The sequence below is a fragment of the Zalophus californianus genome, chromosome 8 (assembly GCF_009762305.2).
Source record: "Zalophus californianus isolate mZalCal1 chromosome 8, mZalCal1.pri.v2, whole genome shotgun sequence".
NCBI classification, from domain to species: Eukaryota; Metazoa; Chordata; class Mammalia; order Carnivora; family Otariidae; genus Zalophus; species Zalophus californianus.
This window is the reverse complement of record NC_045602.1, coordinates 117,480,274-117,500,082: the sequence shown is the minus strand read 5'-3', so window position 1 is coordinate 117,500,082 and position 19,809 is coordinate 117,480,274. Positions and strand designations below refer to the sequence as shown.

Here is a 19,809-nt window from a genome sequence, read left to right as displayed (position 1 = left end):
TGAAATTTCCCTTTTGTGAATCTCCTTTTTATATGCTTTGCCCGTTTGCCTATTAGATGCCCCAACTTTTTCTTGCAATGTGTTAGGTATTAATTCCTTGGTTCATTTTAATATAGTAAAAATTCACCCTTTTAAAAAAATGAGTCTTTTTTTTTGAAGATTTTATTTATTTATTTGACAGAGACACAGTGAGAGAGGGAACACAAGCAGGGGGAGGGGGAGAGGGAGAAGCAGGCTTCCTGCTGAGCAGGGAGCCCGATGCGGGGCTCGATTCCAGGACCCCGGGATCATGACCTGAGCCGAAGGCAGACGCCCAACAACTGAGCCACCCAGGTGCCCCTAAAAAAATGAGTCTTTTTTTTTTTTAAAGATTTTATTTATTTATTTGAGAGAGAGAATGAGATAGAGAGAGCATGAAGGGGGAAGGTCAGAGGGAGAAGCAGATTCCCTGCTGAGCAGGGAGCCCGATGCAGGACTCGATCCCGGGACTCCAGGATCATGACCTGAGCCAAAGGCAGTCGCTTAACTGAGCCACCCAGGTGCCCAAAAAAATGAGTCTTAACAAACATATACTACTACATAATCAGCACCACAGTCACGATCCAGAGTGGTTTCGTCACCCCCCGAATTCCCTCAGGCCCCCACAGTCTCTCTTCCCACCTCGTGCCCCCGGCAGCCCACTATGCTGTTGTCTGTCCTATGGTTCTGCCATATTCAGACTATCATATAAAATGGGGTCATATATATAAAGCCTTTGAGTTTGCTTCTTTCTTTTAGAAGAATGCAATTGAGACTCACCCACGTTGTGTGTATCTTTAGGCCATCGGTTCCTTCTTATTGATGAAGAACATTCCATTGGATGAATATACTACATTTTATTTAACCATTTATCATTTGAAAGATATTTGAATTGTTTCCAGATTTGTAAATTTGTTTCTGATGACCTTGCCAGTTTTGGGTACTGGTCAGGTATTTTGTAGAATGCTCTAGAGTCATGTCTAATTTCTTGAACATTACGCCTTGAATTTGGAGGACATCCCATTGGGATGCTCAGGGACTTACTTGCCAGAGCCAGTTACACTGTTGTCTGCAATGGAAGTCTCAGAGGTTTTTGTTTTTGTTTTTAGAGATTTTATTATTTATTTATTAGAGCGAGAACACAAGCGGTGGAGAGGGAGAAGCAGGCTGCCCATTGAGCAGGGAGCCCGATGCGGGGCTCGATCCCAGGACCCTGGAATCATGACCTGAGCCAAAGGCAGATGCCTGACGACTGAGCCACCCAGGCGCCCCCACACAGGCTTTAACCATCATTAAAACTACCTTTCCTGACTCTGTTCCTCCCCCCCATACCACCTGTCTCTCTCTTTCTCTTTCTTGTTTTCTTTCATTTTTGTTTTCTTTGTTCTTTGTTTTCAGACTCTGTTTTGGTTTTAGTTCTTGTCCAAACTATTTCCCATTGCTGGCAGCAGTGATCGACAATTGTTTTTATGGTGTATTTGTTGATCTCTTAACAGGACAGTGGGGGTCTGTTCTCTCTTCAGTGGGGAATGTGGGAAACTCTGATTTGTTAGTTTTTTTTTTTTTTTATAGTTTGCTTGCCTATTTGCAAGCTCAAATCAATTAAGAAAATATTGGGAGAATTAAGAAAGCATCAAAAGGAGAACAGCCCATTGAGGCTAGTGGGTTTTTGTGTTTCTTGGTTTATTTTGGCACATGGCTGTGGTCACAGATCTGAAGCTGAAAGTTTGCAGTGTGTCTGGAGGGGTCTGAAATATTTTCCTACTTTGTAGTGTTAAATAAGTTAAATTGTAACATGTCTTAAATTTAAGGTTTGTTTTGATTGGTTTATCAGACCTAATGGGGCATATAATAGAAGGAAATAAAAAAATTTACAAGAAATGAAATGGAAGTTCTAATAGTTTCAATGTACTAGCCTTTGAAAAGAAAAAGTTTACACAAACATTAGCTTAGGAAGATTTATTTTGAATAGTTACTATTTGTTTTAACAGCTTTATTGTTAAATAAATTACATACTGGAAATTCACCAATTTAAAGTGTACAATTCAGTTAGTTTTCGCATATTTAAAGAGTCGTGCGACCGTCAGCATAATCAGCTTCACTCCCCATCTGCGTTCTCCCTACCCCCAGCCATCGGCTAACACTGATACACCTCATTCTCTATAGATTGGCCCATTGGAGACATTTCATGTAAATAGAATCATGCAATTCGTGGTCTTTTGTTAAGGACTTCTTTGATTTAGCATAGTGTTTTTGAGGTGTATCCATGTTGTAACATGAATCAGCACTCCATTCTTTTTGGTGCTGAATAACATTCTGGTGCATGGAGCAACAATATTTACTTATCTGTTCAGTAGTTGATGGACATCGGGGTTGTGTCTGGTTTTTGGCTATTTTGAATAATGCTGCTATGAGCATTTGTGTAGAAGTTTTTGCGTGGATGTATGTTTTCATTTTCTGGGGAGTATACCTAGGAGTAGAATTGCTGAGTCACGTGGTAACTGTTCAGCCTTTTGAGGAACTGCTGGACTATTTTCCCAAGCTGCACCATTTACATTTCCTCCCGTGGTGTGTGACGGTTCTAATTTCTTTAAATCTTTCCCAACCTTGTTATTTTCTAGGTTTTTAAAATTATTATTATTATAGCCATTAATTTCCCTAATGCCTAATGATGTTGAGCATCTGTACATTTGCCTACTGGCTGTTTGCTTATCTTTGTTTTTTTTTTTTTTTTAAAGATTTTATTTATTTATTCATGAGAGAGAGAGAGAGGCAGAGGGAGAAGCAGGCTCCCAAGGAGCAGGGAGCCCGATGCAGGACTCAATCCCAGGACCCTGGGATCATGACCTGAGCCGAACGCAGACGCTTAACCATCTGAGCCACCCAGGCGCCCTGTTTGCTTATCTTTGGAGAAATGTCTGTTCCTATCCTTTGATCATTTTTAAATTGGTTATTTATCTTTTTATTATTGAGTTGTGAGAGTTCTTTATATGTAAGCCTCTAATCAGATGTGATTTGCAAATATTTTATTTTCACTTTTTTTTTTTTTTTTTAATCTCTACACCCCATTGTGGGACTCAAATTCAGGATCTCAAAGTCAAGAGTTGCAGGCTCCTCCAACTGAGTCAGCCAGGTGCCCCTATTTTCACTTTCTTGATGTGAATTACTCTATTTAAATTTCGCTTATTTCTTGTACTTCCCCAGAAAAAAATCCCACCCATGGATTTTCAAATTTCTTGAGTTCTCTTTTTTTTTTTTAAGATTTATTTATGTATTTTATAGAGAGCAAGCACGCACAAATGGGAGGGATAGAGGGAGAGGGAGAGAGAATCTCAAGCAGATTCTGCACTGAGCACAGAGCCCAGTGTGGGGCTTGATGTCATGACCCTGAGATCATGATCTGAGCCGAAATCAAGAGTTGATGCTCAACTGACTGAGCCACCCAGGTGCCCCTTGAGTTCCCTTTCTATCCTTTTAGTTACTTAATTAAAACTTTATACTTAATTAACAGTTATTTATATTAAATAATCTCTGTTGAAATAACCAGTGTGGTTTCTGCCCCCGATCAAATCCTGACTGATACAAATGTGTATTCTTTTGTGTCTGGTTTTTTTGTTTGTTTTTTTTTTTTTTTCACATTATGTTTGTGAGATTTATCCATGTTGATGCATGTAGCTATAGTTCATCGCCATTTCCTTGTCCATTCCATTGTTGGGCAGATTGGGCTGTTTTCAGTACGGGGTTATTACAGTGATGCTGCTGTGAGCCTTCTTGCAGGTGCCTTTTGGTGAACACATGTCCACGTTTCTATTGGGTATGTACATTCCTAAGAGTGGAGTTGCTGAGTCATGGGGTAGATGGATGTTCCACTTTAGGAGGTAATGCCAAATTGTTTTCCAAAGTGATCGTACCTGTTTACACTCCTGTCTGTAGTGTGTGAGGATTCTAGATGCTCTCCATTCCCCCCCTCACCAGTACTTGGTTTTGGGAGTTTTGTTCATTGTTTCCCTTTTGGTGGGTGTCAACTTCATTTATTAAATCTCTCATCTCCCCACTGATCTATGATATACCACCTTTGTCATGTAACAAGAGTCATCAATGTGTGGGTCTGTCCCTGGACTCTGTTCCATTCCATGGATCAGTCTGGCTCTTCACCAGTATCACACCATCATCATGTTTACTATAGCTTCATGGTAAGCCCTGAATTCTAGAAGTTACATCTTATTTTCCTCTTCTTTTTCATAAATATCTGGCAACTCATGGCCATTTACTCTTTTTTTTTTAAATATTTATTTATCTGAGGCGGGGGAGAGAGAGAGTGCAAGTGAGAGCACAGGAGCAGGGGGAGGGAGAAGTGGACTCCCCACTGAGCAGGGAGCCCCATGCTGGGCCGGGATCATGACCTGAGCCGAAGGCAGAGACTTAACCAACTGAGCCACCCAGGTGCCCCTTTCTTTTCCTTCTTCTTCTTTTCTTTTTTTTTAAAGATTTTATTTATTTATTTGTGAGAGAGAGAGAAACAGCATGAGAGGGGAGACGGTCAGAGGGAGAAGCAGGCTCCCCATTGAGCCAGGAGCCCAATGTGGGACTTGATCAAGTCCAGGGCTCTGGAATCATGACCTGAGCCAAAGGCAGTCGCTTAACTAACTGAGCCACCCAGGTGCCCCCCCTTTCTTCTTTTTCTTTTTTAGAGAGTGAGAGAGTGAGTGGGGTGGCAGACAGAGAGAATTTTAAGCAGGCTCCATACCCAGCATGGAGCCCAATGTGGGGGTTGATCTCACGACCTTGAGCTCATGACCTGAGCCGAGATCAAGAGTTGGACAATTAACCCACTGAGCCACCCAGGCACCCCTCCTTATGGGTTTTTTTTTTTTTTAATTTTCATGGATTTTTTAAGATTTTATTTTAGGGGTGCCTGGGTGGCCCAGTTGTTAAGCATCTGCCTTTGGCTCAAGTCATGACCCCAGGGTCCTGGGATCGAGCCCCACATCGGGCTCCCTGCTCTGCGGGAAGCCTGCTTCTCCCTCTCCTGCTCCCCCTGCTTGTGTTCCCTCTCTGTCAAATAAATAAAATCTTAAAAAAAAAAATTTATTTTAAAGTGATCTCCATACCCAGCATGGGCTTGAACTCAATGGGCTTGAACTCACAACCCCGGGATCAAGAGTCGCTGAGCTGGCCCGGAGCCCTAAGAGATAATCTTCATGGATTTAAATGTATCAGTCTTTTCCTTTGTGGTTTCTGAGTTTTGTGCCAGACTTTAAAAGTTCTGGGCATGTTTCACTGTTACCTGTAGATGTTGCCTGTGAGAGAGAAAACAGTAGGTACTGCTGCTTCTCTAAAAAGCTGCTAGGATCTTAATAAATGAGCTCACAATTAGAAAACTGCCATCTTCCTGGCTTCTGAATGTGCTGTATGCCTTCTTGCTCCCAGACTTCGTTCACACGGCTTCTTCCAGTTCCGTTCCTGCACGTTCCTCCTGTCTGCTGGTCCTGCCCTTCCACACACAACACTTCCCTTGTCCATCTTCTGGATCCCGTCAGGTCAGGCCCACGCCAGCTAGGAAACCAGTGAGGCTGGATGGGTTCTGTCCCTTTCTCTGGGGTGAAGGGGGAGGAGGCTTGTGACAGGATTGCAGACTGAGGGGTCAGAACCCGAGGAGGCTTGTTTCTAACCCTGTCCCTGCCATCTTCAGAAAGGCTTTTGGTGCCACAGTGGCTCTGCAGAGTGCCCTGTGACCCTGATGCAGGGCATGTGTGGCCAGCACTCCAGGGGTCCTCAGAGGACACCCAGAGCCTGCCCCACTCCCTGGTCCCTCCCTTGGGACTAGCTGCAGTGAGCGGCCCTCCCATCTAGGGCCGGGGGTGAGGGCACGGTCGGACTGAGTCTGTTGCAGAATTTGGGCCTGGTCAGGACTTGTTTGGGGTTGGCTCCATCAGGAGTGGAGATCAGGGACTTGTGGGGCTCCATCTAGAGGCAAGAGAGGGGGTGTTTCATGGCATTCTGGCCAAGACCTGGCTGGGAAGGGCCTGGAGCTGAGGTGGGGCAGAGGCTTGTGGGAAGTTAGACCCTCCTCGTCCAATACACGGTTCTCTTAGTGCTCAGCAGTAAGATCTGATCTGGGACCTTTGCTGTGTGATGTGGTTGGCTGACTATGGGTGACCTTTAGGGAAGGCATCAGGATCACACCGGGCCCAGCAGCTGCTCCCCGACCTTTGTGGGGTCTGGTGGGATGTGTCTAGCCCAGGTCTGAGCCCTGTGGGGGATCTAGAGGCCAGGGTCCAGCTGTCCCTCTGCCCCAGATCCACTGGGTCACCTCAGGTAGTCCCTGCCCCTCTTGGCTATCTGTTCAACCAATATTTCTGTTCCTCTTGTGCCCTAGGCACTTTGGTCAGTGTCCCCATCATCATGTGTAACAGAGATCCCAGCCCTGCCCACCTTGTGTGCGATGTGAAAACTGGTCATGTGGCTGAACTGACCTTGCAGGTGCAGAGGGCACAGCCCAGGCCTCACGTGGTGGCTGCCTGGAGCTGACCTCAGGGAATCTTTTACACCCATTGTTCCCACGTTCACCCGGAGCTTCTGGGTTGCACCCTCCTCCCCATTTCCAGAGCCTCCTTGTTCTTCCAGGACCACTTGGCTTTCCAGGAGCATTGCTGTGTCCCTGGAGATCCAGGCTTTAGTCCTGAAGGCTGGGTGACCTTGACCCCTGTCTTCCCAGTGCGCCAAACCCCCCACCGAGATACGCTGTGGTGATTCCTGAGGGTCCTCTGCACTTGGGCCTCTCTCTCCCAGGAGGACTCTTTTCCCGCAGCACCTCTGTCTGCCCCCGACTGCTGGTCTGGTCTCAGGGGAGCCTCTCCCTGGCTGGGAGGAGGTGGGGGTCTGGGCAGCCAGTAGGGACAGGAGAGGGCATGAGGGTGTTTAGGGACTAGGAGCTCCTCTATTTCATCCCGGCAACAGACACACAGACCCAAAGCAGTGCGCAGACTTCTATTGGAGATTCTGCCTCCCCTGGTCCAGTATCCACCCTGCATGCATCTTCTGGACCACACTCCCAGTGGGGTGGCTGGGCAGGGCACAGAGGAGGGGCCTGGCATCCTGTCCTTTGAGAAGGGACCTTGGTGAGCTTTGTGGCAGTGGCAGTGGCTGGGAAAGAGCGGTCATGCCCTGTGTGGGGGTGCATGTGAACTTGTGTCCGACAGGACACAGGGCCCGTCCGGTGGGGAGCAGCCATGAGGCCCAGCTCCCGGGAAGACAGTCCTCTCTGGGGGGGGTCCCGGTGGAACACCTGCCTCACGTTGGCCGTGTGCCCCTTGCCTGGCACTGCGCGCTCTCCGCCTGTTTCTCCACGGGGAGCTGGGCCCCTAGCTCCTCAGGGGGAGGCTCCCCTGAGAGGGTCCTGTGGGGTCACGGGCATGGAGCACAGTGAGTTTGGGGAGCAGCAGAGTGGGACAGGGGCCCGGGCATGGGGGCAGGGTGGGCTAGTCGTCCTTGTCCTTGGCACCGTGCTTGAGGATGCGGGTGAACTCCACGTAGTTGAAGTTGCCTTTCTTATCAATGGGGGCCTCTCGGTACATCTCGTCCACTTCCTCATCTGTGAAGCGGTCGCCCATGGTGGTGAGCAGCTCCCGAAGGTGGTCCTCATGGATAAAACCTGGGGGTGGGGCCAGGGCCCATGAGACAGGGACTCAGGCTGGGACATGCCCAACACCCTCAGCCCACGGCCCACCACCAGTCCTCGTAGTGGGTCTCCGGCCAGTTCAACTCCCCGGGACCCCACGGTGGGGAGGCGTTCTGCAGTGTGTCTGTGGGATCCTTGGGGCTGTGAGTGTGGGGGCTGGATATGTCTTACTTTGACATGAGCCCTAGAGTTCCACTGCCTGAGTCTGCATGCTTATCCCCTTTCCTGGCTGTGTGACCATGGGCAAGTTATTTAACCTCTCTGTGCCTGTTTGATCTGGAAAATAGAGATGAAAATATGCCATCCTGGTAGGGGACCACGAAGGTCGTCAGGAAAACGTTCTGAATTGGGCCTGTGGCCCCGGAGAAACTACTGAAATCACTGGCAGTGTCACTCTGGCCTGTCCCTGGGACACACTAGCTGTGGGACAGAAGTCCTTTGTAAAGTCTGATATGGGGGCTGGTTTTTGCACCTTATTGGCCAGAAGGGCCTGGAATGATTTGGTTTCTGGGAAGGTCTAACGTGGGGGCAGTGTGCTGGGCCAACAGGTCAACTCAAGACGTGGGAAGCCTTGGTGGACGTGGGCTGTTGTGGTCTAGCATCTGGGGGAAGGGAACAAGGACACAGCTTAGTTTTTCCAGTTCCAGCCACGGAAACCCCAGCACATGGGGGATTTCTGTTCTGGCCTTTGGGGACAGGGACCCTGCAGTCCCAGCGCAGCCCAGCTCCACTCGCATCCTTGGGGGCGCCCTGGGTGAAGCATTCAGCCCCAGCCCTGTCCAGGCCTTCATCGGGAGGCTGCTGACCTGAGGCCTCCTCATCGAAGCAGGCGAAGGCGTTTCGGATCACGTCCTCGGGGTCTGTGCCGTTCAGCTTCTCCCCAAACATGGTGAGAAACATGGTGAAGTTGATGGGCCCCGGGGCCTCGCTCATCATGCCCTCCAGGTACTCGTCGGTGGGGTTCTTCCCTGTGGCAGGTGGGACATTCCTGCTGTCACTGCCCTGTCCCCTCCTGCCTCCCTGTCCCCTCCCTTCATGGCCTGTGTGACAGTCCCACAGGCAGGAGACGCTAAGCTCTGTAAACTGTGGAGCGTCTCACTGGGGTGGCCAGCGTTCTGACTGCTCCCTCCCTCCCGGCTCTCCAGGCCCCTTGACCAGTTAGAGCCTCCGGTCCGGACATCCGTGACCCCCGGAGTGTAAGGGCCACCCTGTGCTGACTGCCCGCGGGTCTGCTCCGCCTCCTGCCTGCGTTCACCTTCGCCGAGCTGCGAGCTCACCATGACGCGCTAATCACATCTACCCAGTAGGACAGCTGTGAGGTTTAAGATACTTGTGCAGCTGCTGCAGCTTTTGTTGTCTGCTGCTCTTACTTTCTAAACGGAGGATGATGTTCTTAACCAGAAGGCCACGACTCACCGGTGGCCCCACCGACAGGAGCTACAAACAGGAATGCAGGTTTTTCTGGGTAGATGCCCAGAAACTCAGGGTTGCCCTGTCCTCCCACCAGACTTCCTGGGCGTGGACATGAGGGCCTCGGGCACCACTGCGCAGGAAGGGAAATGGGCAGAGTGGGGCTGCCCTGCTGTGAGGGCCAGGGACTCACTCGGGCCTGTCTGGCCTCAGTGCTTGGGGCTTGGCCAGCACAAGCTGCCTCCTCCACTACCAGAGGCTTCCTCTCTCCCCCAGCCAGTGTCTGACCTGGACCAAGGGCCTGCCAGGAACTGGGGCTGGGGTGGTATCTGTGGCGAGCACAGGGGAGGGATGTGGGGGCAGGGCCACAGACTTGGGGGGGGTCCCCATCTGAGCAGTGTGCATTGTACGAAGTTCCTGAGCCCGTTCAGCTCTAAGATTCTGATTCTAGGGAAGTCGTGGAGTCAGAGAGGCTCTAAGGACTGGCTTGGGTGACTTCTAAAGGGGTGGGGCACTCTGGCCCCTCTCCAGCCACAGCTCTCCATCCATACAATGGAAAGTCTGTGCAGTTCCAACTTTCTTTAGTTGCCCATCCTTTTCTTTAAATGAAGTGGAACCAGGCAGCCCAACCACAAATCTGCCTGAGGCAGTCTGGCTCTGGAGTGAGCCTGGGTTCAGATCCAGTGCCCAGTGCCTCAGTTTCCCTATCTGTTAAATGGAGAAAGTACTGGCATCTCCTCACCAGGGTGGGTACCACATGTCCCTCCACGGGAAGGACTCCATACGTGATGAGCAGCCCTGCTGCCTGCAACAATTGTAACCCTCACGGGACCCACTTAGACCCCAGCCCCCCTGTCCCTGCTCACCCAGTGAGGCCAGCATGTCATGCAAGTCCTCCTTGTCGATGAAGCCATCTCGGTTCTGGTCGATCATGTTGAAGGCCTCCTTAAACTCCTGGATCTGGGACTGGTCAAACATCGCGAAGACATTGGATGTGGCCCGCTGTGGCCGCTTCTTGGTGGTTTTGGCCTTGGCCCGCTTACTGGACATCTTGGCTTCGGGTGGGCGGGGCTTCCCTGCAGGAAGTGGGTGTGGGGGGAAGAGCCTATGACCCTGGGCCAGGGGTCTTCCTGCCCACCCCAGACTGGCTGTTAGCACCTGGGCCTGGCATTTCAAAGCCTCCCACAGACTTGGGGCTCCTGTCACCCAACTTGTCACAAAAGCAGACAGGCGTGGGCTCCGTGTGATCGTAAACAGCTTCTCTACCTCTCTGGGGGAGTCTACCCATGTGGGAACGGGGACGTGAGGAATGCCCAGCAGTAGGAATGGTGCCGGGGACAGCCCCTGGAATGGTGCCAGGCACAGAGTAAGCGACTTTCACTGTGGCTGTTTGCGTATGACACTTAGGATTGGGTTCCGTGACAACCTGTTCTTGCTTTCTCTGAGCATTTACACTGTCTCTCTCCCTCCAAGTGACAAGGTGGGTTGAAAACTGGGAGGCTGGGAGGCTCCCTGCCGGCTCCCCTGCCCCCAGCAGTCGGAGGCCCTGCATTCCTGACATTCTTGTCAGGTCCTTCTCCTCCCTCCTCCCCATCCAGCTGTGCTCCCTGCTCTGGGTGTTCTTTCTGGAAGGCATGTGCTCTGGGCAGTCTCCCCTCCCCCATCCTGCCCACACTTGACCAGCCCCTTAGGTGGGCGATAGACCTGATTTGTTCTCACTTCTCCGTGCTTATAGGGGCATGAGGCTTCCCCGGACTGGGAGCCCCAGCTTCCTGTCACCCTTGTCTAGACCTGTCCTCCTAGTTTCCAGCCAGTCTCTCCCATCCCATAGAGATCCAGACCTGTAGTACCTGTCATTTCACTGTGAAGCCCTCGAAAGTTCCTGGAACAAGTCTGGGCCCCCCGAGCCTGGCGTTTAAGACCCCGTGTGAAGCCCTCCAACCCTTCTCTCTGACGGACCGTGGCACCCTTCACTGTGTCCCTCTTGCCCTCTGTGATTCTGCCATGCTGGACCTCTGGATGTTTCCCAGGCACCCCCAGACTTTCCTTCTTGGTCCCTCCCCCTGAACGCCCTTCCTTTTCCAGCCTACTTCTTGAGACACCCCCTTGGGGAGCAGTTCCTGCACCCTTGCTCTGACAGTAAGCACTTAGAGATCTTTCTCTGCCTCCCCTGGTTTACCAATCAGTAGGCTAATAGATGATTGTTTAATGAATGGCTGTGAGGGCAATTGCAGCCAGTCTACTGCCCCCACTGCACTGATGGGGAAACTGAGGCACAACAAGGTGCTCTTTCCCTGAACCCCTGTCATGGCCTGTGGGGACTCTGCCCCTGAAGACCCGGGGCCGTGTGCCCCTCAGCTGGGGCAGCTGTGGGCCTGGCTGAGGCCCTAGGACTCCTGTCCCCCTTTCTCCTCTGCCCTGAGCCCTCGGTTGAGGGCCAGCCTCCAGGAAGCCTCTGCCTGTTTTTAGCCCCAAATTGTGTGGTTGTGAATGTTCCTCGACCTATCTCCAGGCCTTTATCCCAAGACCCTGTTCCGGTCATTCTCAGACTTTGGTCTTTGAGCTCCTAAACCGGGAGCAGGGATCCCGGCCAGCCCCAGTCCTTCCCCAGGGCCACACAGGCTGCTGTGTCCCACTGGCCTGACACGGCTGGCCCTGGGTGATCCTCACGTGGTTCGGGGTGGGTAGACGAGAGCCCTTCTCACCCATGACCTGGGTCGGAGTGGGATGGTGGCATCGGCAGGGGTTTAGTGCTTTGAGGGGCCCAGTCCTTACCCGAGCCCACTGTTCACTGGGAACTTTGACTCATGGCACCCACGGAAGGCAGCCAAGGAGTAGTCCATGGCCACGAGGGGCTGTGATGGTCATCATCGCTATTGCCACCACCCTCCTGTCTGCACAGCTCTGGGGCAGACTCAGCCCCGAGGAGAGAGGAATGGAACGGGTAGGACCTCACCCACTGCTGTGATACTGGCTGGGCCCTTCTGTCTCCAGGCCTCCCCCTTCCCCACCCTCTTTTGTCCAGAGGCCATGACGTGGCTGAAAGCACTGAACTTTAGGTTTTGTCCAACCCAGCAATCTTGGGGGGACACCCCCCACCCCGACTGTGCAGTTTAAGAAGTGATGCCCAAGAAGGGAAGTGGCATGCTCATGAGAGGGATAGAGTCCAACCCCTTGGGCTAAGCTTGGGTCAGTGAGTGGTAATGGCCAGCCCTTGGTGCCCTTGACACCTGAACACATGAAGAAACACATACCCTAAGAGGCTCATGGTGGGCCTGCTGCAGCTGAGGGCTCTGTGTGCCCAGAGGCAGTTTCTAGGCTTGGTTGAGGAAATGGGGTTAGAGAGGCAGGCTTAGGATTTTAGCCCTGGAGCCATGCCCTACTGCTCCTGGAGGTCCTAGACACTAGGGATCATATATAGCTGGTAGTTGGACTGGCCTCACCTAGGTGACACCTCCCCCCTTCTGGTGCCTGAAATCCCCCCATAACAGCAAAGACAAGGCCTGTGTCCCCCATTATCTCTTGGTCCCTATGGCTGGTAGTGCCAGATGTCTTGCTAGTAAACTCAACTCCTCTGCAGCTGAGTTATCTGACTCATTCCTCAGGGCAGTTGGAGGGCTGGAAAGGAGGAGCAGAGACCGAGGTCCCCCAGCCCAGGTCCCTGTCCAGCCCCCAGAGCCGTTGGCAGACCCTCCCCACCCAACAGACACAGTTGGGCAGATGGCCCAGTGCGTCGAAGGCCCAAGTGCATGCACACAGCGTTGGTGTGTATGGATGGGGGGGTGCATTACCCCAGTCTCCATCCCTCTCTCCTGCCCTAGGAGTTCTGGAGGAGTCTCAAGGAGCCTTAACAGGGCTCAGTTTCCTGTCTGACACACATGGGTTTACTGGGGCAGGGAACACCAGCGACCACAACCCCCTCCCCTCCTTCTGCCCACCCCACCCCAGAGCTCTGGGCTTGGAGCCTGTAACTCCATAGCAAAGGGGCAGGGCCCGGACAGAGTTCCCTCGCCCAAGGACCACCGGCTGCCCGAGCCTGGAACAGCCTCCCTGCTGCCCACCCCCTGCCAGAGTCCCCGTCCGACCCTCAACTCGCAGCCCCAGCCCCACGAGGGCTGTCCTCGCCGACACCCTCCGGCGTCCCCGTCCGTGGGGCCATCACACCGCCTCCTCTAGCCCCCCGCGGCCGCGACTCCCACCTGGTGCGGAGAAGGCGCTCGCTCGCTGGCTCACTTGCTCTTTCGCTCGCTGCGCGGAGCCGGTGCGGGGCGGCGGGCCGTCGGTCCAGCTTCGGGCTCGGTGGGCGCGGTGGCGCGGGCCTTACAAGGCAGAAGAATGCGCGCGGCGGGGCGGGGCGGGGCGGGGCGGCGCGGCGCTCCGGCACAGCCTTATTTGGCCTTGACCCACGGGCGGCGGCGGCGGGGGCGCCTTCCCGGAATTGGCAGGGGAGGTGATACCGTGCGATGATGCGGGGCAGCGCTGGGCCCCCTCGCCCCTGATTGTCAGGGGAGGGGGATTTATGTGGGCCGCCCCTTCCTCGTCAGTGAGGCAGGCAGAACGCCCAGGGCTTCTAGTTCTCAGGCCCTCCGTCCTTCTTTCCCCCAAAGGCCCACGCTGCCTGGCCCATTCCCGTGGGAGGGCTTCCTTCCATCAGGCCAAGTATGGCTTTTTTCCGAATCCGAGAGAAGGCGTGTCAGATGGTCTTCACCATCCTCACGTGAAGGGTCATTGGTCAGGCCCCTGCTGGTGTGGGGGCTCCCCTGGGTGTTGGGTAGGCGGACTGTGCTGGGGACAGCCCACCTCAGCCAAGTCACTGTCCTTTCCAGCTGGCCTCAGTTTCCTGTAAAATGGGAGGGTGGTGGTGAAGATTCAGGAAAAAGAGTGTCCAGAAAGGGCCAAGTAGCACCCTGGGGGCCAGTGAGAGGGGCAGGGGCTGGGGGGAGCATGGTGTATCCTCAGGTGTCAGCACCCCTTACCCGCTCTTGTTGGCATTAGTTGGAGGAGGGAGTCGGAGAGGACAGACCGCTGGCTCCCCCATCATGCATCAGCTCCTATCCGTCATTTTGACCCTTGAAGGAACACGCTACTCACCAGGACTCCAGCCCGTTTTTCTCTCCCTGCCGCACTTTGGACCGTCACAGACCTTACAGCACCCAGTTACTTACTCTGTCCGTATGAACCGACCCCTCTTACGTGCGAGGCACTGTACCAAGTGCTGGGGAAACAGCACTGCACTAAAGTAATCACCCTGGGGAAGCAGTATTTGTGTGGGAAATACAGTGAACAAGTAAGTAGCTCCATGGCTCGGAGAGAGAAGTGAGTTCTTTGAAGGGAAATAAAGCAGAGTGACCAAAGAGAGAGGAGGGTGCCTCCTGGGAAGTGACATTTGGGACAACCAGAAGCCATGCCCAGTGAGTGAGTGAGGGAGGGAGGCAGGTGGGGGGAGTTTGCCCAGCTCCGGGTCTAGGAGCAGCCAGAGGTGAGTGTGACTGTGGGGAGAAGGGTGGGAGATGAGGTCTGAGAAGCAGTGGGGGCCTTGCCAGGGGCTCCTCGTAGGCCACCATGAGACATCAGTGTCCTGAGCGGAAGGACGGCATGATCTGACTTATGTTTTAACTGAATCCCTCTGGGTGAGGCCAGTGAGGAGCTTTCTAGCAAGATGATGTATTCAGACTAGTGTAGCATTGGTGCTGGGGAGAAGGGGTGGGATTCTGGAACTATTCTGAAGTTGCGTCCAATAGGATTTGCACATGGATTGGAATGTGTGTGAAAGAGAAGAGTCAGGGATGACTCCAAGGGTTTTGGTCTGAGCAGTGGGAGAGAGCCGACCTGTTTCTAACACGGGTTGGCTATGGAAGGAGCAGATTTGAGGAGAGCTCAGTTCTATTTTGGACCTATTAATTTTTTAAAACTGTTAACTTTGAAATAATTTCAGACTTACAGTAAAGGTATAGGAACTATACAAAGAGTTCACCCAGACTCTCCAGTTGCTAACATTTGGCTTTATTATATTCTCTTCTGTGTGTCTGTGTGTCTGTGTGTATATCCTGCCCCTGCCAACATTATTTGAGAGTAACTTGCATTCTTCATTACCCTTTTACCTGGAAATACTTCAGTGAGTATCTCCTGAAAAGGAGATTCTTTTCCAAATCCATAGTACATTTATCAAAATCAGAAAAATTTTAACATTGATTTAATACTGTTATCTAATTTACAATCCATATTCAAGTTTTGTCAATGATCCCAGTAATGTCCTTTACAGAAATTTTTTTTTCTGGTCCAGGAGCCAGTCCAAGGTTATCAAGTTTCTTTAATTTGTGTGTGTGTGGGGGGAGGGGGGACATTAAAAAAAAAACACAACAAAACATAAAAATTACCATTTTAACCATTTGAAATCTGTATTTGGGGGACATTAAGCACATTCACATTGTTGTGCAACCATCACCACCACCCAGGCACCCTACAATTGATTTTTGTGTATTGATCTTATTTCCAGGAACATTACTGAACTCATTTATTAACTAATAGTTTATTTATGGATGCTTTAGGATTTTCTTTATGAAAGATCATGTTATCTGCAAATAGAGATAGTTTAACTTCTTTCTTCCCAATCTGGGTTTCATTCATTCATTCATTCATTCATTCTCTTGCCTGGCCAACACTGCCCTCCAGTACATCAAATAGAAGTAGTAAAAATGGGGGCACCTGGGTGGCTCAGTCAGTTGAATGTCCGACTCTTGATTTTGACTCAGGTCATGATCTCAGGGTTCTGGGATGGAGCCCCTCATGGAGCCCCACAGTGGGCTCCATGCTCAACAGGGAGTCTGCTTTGAACTCCTCTCCCTCCCTCTCCCCCCCTCTCCCCCCGCCCCCCCCCCCGCATTCACTTGCTCTCTTGCGCATGTGCTCTCTCTAATAAATAAATAAATCTTAAAAAAAAGAGAAGTAGTAAAAACAGACCTCCTTGTCTTGTTCTTGATCTTAGGGGAAAAGCTCAGTCATTCACCATTAAATATGATGTTAGCTGTGGGTTTTTCTTGGATGTCCTTTATCAGCTTGAAGAAATTCTGTTCCTGGTTGAGTGTTTTTATCATGAAAGGGTGTTGGGTTTCATCAAATGTTTTTTTATGCATCTATTGAGATGTCTTTAACATCTTTTTTTTTATTTTAAAGATTTTTTTATTTATTCGAGAGAGGGAGAGACAGAAGACACAAGCAGGGGGAGAGAGGGAGAGGGAGAAGCAGACTCCCCACTGAGCTGGGAGCCAGACGTGGGGCTGCATCCCACGACCTGGAGATCGTGACCTGAGCCAAAGGCAGACACTCAGCCATCTGAGCCACTCAGGTGCCCCTCTTTAATCTCTTTTAATATGTTCCTTAGCTTTTGTTTTTCAAGACATTGACACTTCTGGAGAGTCCAGGCCAGTTACATGGTGCTCCCTCATGATTAGCTTCAAGTTACAGATTTTTTTTTTTGAAAGATTATTTATTTGAGAGAGAGAGAGAGTGTGTGTGTGCACACATGCACTCATGAGCAGGGGGAGGGGCAGAGGGAGAGGGAGAGAGAGAGAATCTCCAGCAGACTCCCCTCTGAGCACAGAGCCCAACGCTGGGCTCGATCTCACGACCCTGATAGCATGACCTGAGCTGAAATCAAGAGTCCGATGCTCAACCAGCTGAGCCACCCAGGCGCCCCTCAAGTGATGGATTTTTGACAGGAATATCACAGAAATGATGTTGTGCCCTTCTCAGTGTATCTCAACAGGAGACGTAGGATGTTAATTTTTCCCAAGAAAATTTTGGCAAGAATAACTTCAGCCATCTTGCTGAGGTAGTGTCTGCTGGTTATCCATCAGAAAGTTACATTTTTCCCTTTTGTAATCAGTATGTTCGTGAGTAAGTAATTTGTGGGCTGCTCCTTTGAGACCGAATATTCTGTCCCTCAGCAAACTTCCACCCATGACTTGTAACACCCACTGGTATTCAATTTTGTGACAGCTGCTCAGTGGTCACTTTCTGGCCCTTCTCACTTCCTTTTACTTCTCCTGGTTGCTGGACATGTTCATTTTGGGAGCACCTGTTCGCCATCCAAGTAGAGATGTGAGTGGAAATTTGGGTTGCAGATTCAGATGTGGGGGTCATCTGTCAGTCCCCAGAAGGTTAGAGGCATTAGCAGTTGAGCCTCCCCCCCCCCCCCCGCCCAGGGCCCATGTTCCCTGTTGGTCACAGGGTGTCACCGGGTTTGGACTCTGCACACATGTGCCAGAGATTAAACCCCGATGCTGGGTGGGTCACTAGGGGACCACGCCCCCCCAGAAGCTGGGACTGGGGGCCCGTCTCATGGGAAGCTGGGTTCTGCTCCATTCAAAGCCCTTACTACTAAACCTGGCATTTGAGGCCCTTCCTGCGCCCCAGCAGCCTCACACTTCTGCCTGTGTGCTGGCCTCTCTCTGCCTCAGCTTGGAGAACTGCTCATCCTTCAGAGTCTTCTCTAAAGTCCCACTCCTCCTCTCCGCAACAAGCTCACTCGTTTAGGAAATAGTAGTTCCTTTTTTCTCCCCTAAATATTTTATTTTTATGTAATCTCTACACCTAACGTGGGGCTCGAACTTACCACCCCAAGATCAAGAGTCGCATGCTCCACCGGCTGAGCTAGCCAGGAAATAACGGTCTTGAAGCTCTCGTCTGTGCTAGGCACTGAGGCTGGTGAACAAACTCGCTTCCTGCCCTCTGGGAGCCCACCGTCTCCTGGTGGAGACAGGTACTCATAATCACACGGATAGGGGTATCCTCACATCAGCGACCGCAACAAAGAAAGACAAGCCAAGTGGCTCTCATGCTCCAAGGCCAGAGCAGGGGTTTTGCACCAGCCTGGCCTGGCCCAGGTACTTCCGGAGGGTTTCCCCGAGGAACTGCCAGCTGGGGTAACGTTAACTGCATTGGTGGGGCTCCCCGTGCAAGGCCTGAGGTGAGGCTGGAGGACAGAGCACGGAAGGGGATCCCACGGGAGCTGTAGCTGGAAAGCGGGGCAGGGGCCTCTCAGGCCAAGGGGAGGAAGCTGGGTTTTCTCCTGCTGGCCCTGGGCAGGCTGCAAAGGCTCCTGAGCGGAGGGTGACTTCTGGAGCCAGTGGAGGCGAGACTGCAGTAAAGACCCTCTGGCATTAGCAGTTGCCACACTGCTTTTTCAGATCAGCCAGATTCCCCAAAGTGCAGGAGCCACAACTTCATTCTGTGTTTCTCTTAGAAACTCCACTCCAGGGACGCCTGGGTGGCTCAGGTGGTTAAGCAACTGCCTTTGACTCAGGTCACGACCCCGGAGTCCCGGGATCGAGCCCCACATCGGGGCTCCCTGCTCAGTGGGGAGCCTGCTTCTCCCTCTGCCCTTCATCCTGCTTGTGCTCTTGCTCACTTGCTCTCTCTCCCTCAAATAAATGAATAAAATCTTAAAAAAAAGAGAAAAGAAACTCCACTGCAGCGATGGTGGCAGAAACAGCTTCTCAGTTGGGCTGGGGATCCTCTGGAGCACTTAGCTGTGCCGGCATCTACGTGGTTCCTGGCTGGCAGGCCGCCTGGTGATGGCTTTGTCCTACCGTCCTGGCCAGAAGGCCTCTGAACCCAGTGCTGCTCCTGGCTGCAGCCCCGCCTTCTCTCTCTGCTCAGGCCACGGGGTGGGGGAGACGCCAGGCTTGGGAACTCGGGACCCTGGGCCTCCTGCTCTAGGATGTGCCGCCCTGAGGCTGGTTCTCGGGGACCCAGGGTCAGCGCACAGGCTCCGTCTCCCTCTGCCTCTTCGCCAGCACCCCTCAGCCTGCAGTCTCTCCCTCCTGACCCTTTCTGTCCCTCCAGGACTGCGCTTTGGAAATGCAGCTTCCCTGGGAAGCTGCTGTCGGTCTTTTCCTAAACAGACAAATGCCTCCTTGAAAGTACAGGGAATGGGATATTTATTATCTTAGTCATATTCTGGTTCATACTGTTTAATCCGAATCTAGTCACGAGAATATGTAAGTCCAGATCATGCAACCCTCTGCAAGATGCTTGGATACTTAAAAGATGTCATGTCATGAATGTCAGGTCTGGTTCAGTGAGACTAAAGAGACGTGATGACTGAAAGCAGTGAATGATCCGTACGTGGATCCTGGGTGGGTACAAAGGAAGAGCCAGAGAGGACATTACTGGGCACTGGGCGCTCTCCTGGGTAATGGGGGGAGGCTCGTAGACCAGTCTTTTTTTAAATTAGAGGGTGACAATGGTATTGTGGTCGTGCAGGAAGGTCCTTATTCTCAGGCGTTGCCTGGTGTGTTTGGGGCTGAAGTATGGTGTCTGCAGCTAGCTTTCGAATGCCTCCGGGTTAGGTGGGGCAAGTGAGGGTTGGTACAAACACGGCACAGTGTTGATGGTTGGTGATTCTGGGTAAAGGACCTGGTGTTCATTATCTTGTTCTCTCAGCTGTTGGGGGGGTTCCTTCACTGTGGCGTCAGTAGGGCGGGGAGTGGAGGCCCCAGTTCTGCACATCGTGGTGCTCTGCTGCAGGGAGTGCAGGATCCCTGCCAGACAGAGACCCTGACCCAACTGTCAAGGCCCCTCGCCTGCTGTAGCAGAAACACTGAGGCCCTGAGGGGTAAGGGTCCCCCCTTTTCCCTTGAGGCTGTCAGGAGTAGAGCTGGGCTGCTAGCTGGCCGGTGGCCCTCAAGTCCAGTCTG

At 52.0% G+C, this 19,809-nt stretch overlaps 1 protein-coding gene and 1 long non-coding RNA gene across 3 annotated transcripts in view; one reads left to right on the top strand and one right to left on the bottom strand.

Moving 5' to 3' along the window:
- Positions 1 to 19,809, top strand: part of LOC113937050 — a 58,308-nt gene that overhangs the window by 18,920 nt on the left and 19,579 nt on the right. The window lies entirely within an intron of this gene.
- On the bottom strand, positions 6,994 to 13,436 carry MYL9 (myosin light chain 9). Of its 2 annotated transcripts, none has more exons than XM_027620702.1 (4): positions 13,309 to 13,436; positions 9,976 to 10,185; positions 8,506 to 8,667; positions 6,994 to 7,672 (listed from the first exon to the last, which is right to left on the bottom strand). In XM_027620702.1, the coding sequence occupies exons 2-4, from the start codon at positions 10,157 to 10,159 to the stop codon at positions 7,500 to 7,502; spliced, it is 519 nt and encodes a 172-aa protein (XP_027476503.1). In that variant the 5' UTR covers positions 10,160 to 10,185; positions 13,309 to 13,436; the 3' UTR covers positions 6,994 to 7,499. The 2 variants fall into 2 exon arrangements, with proteins under 2 accessions (XP_027476503.1, XP_027476504.1); XM_027620703.1 differs by having other exon boundaries at positions 9,976 to 10,239; positions 13,309 to 13,422.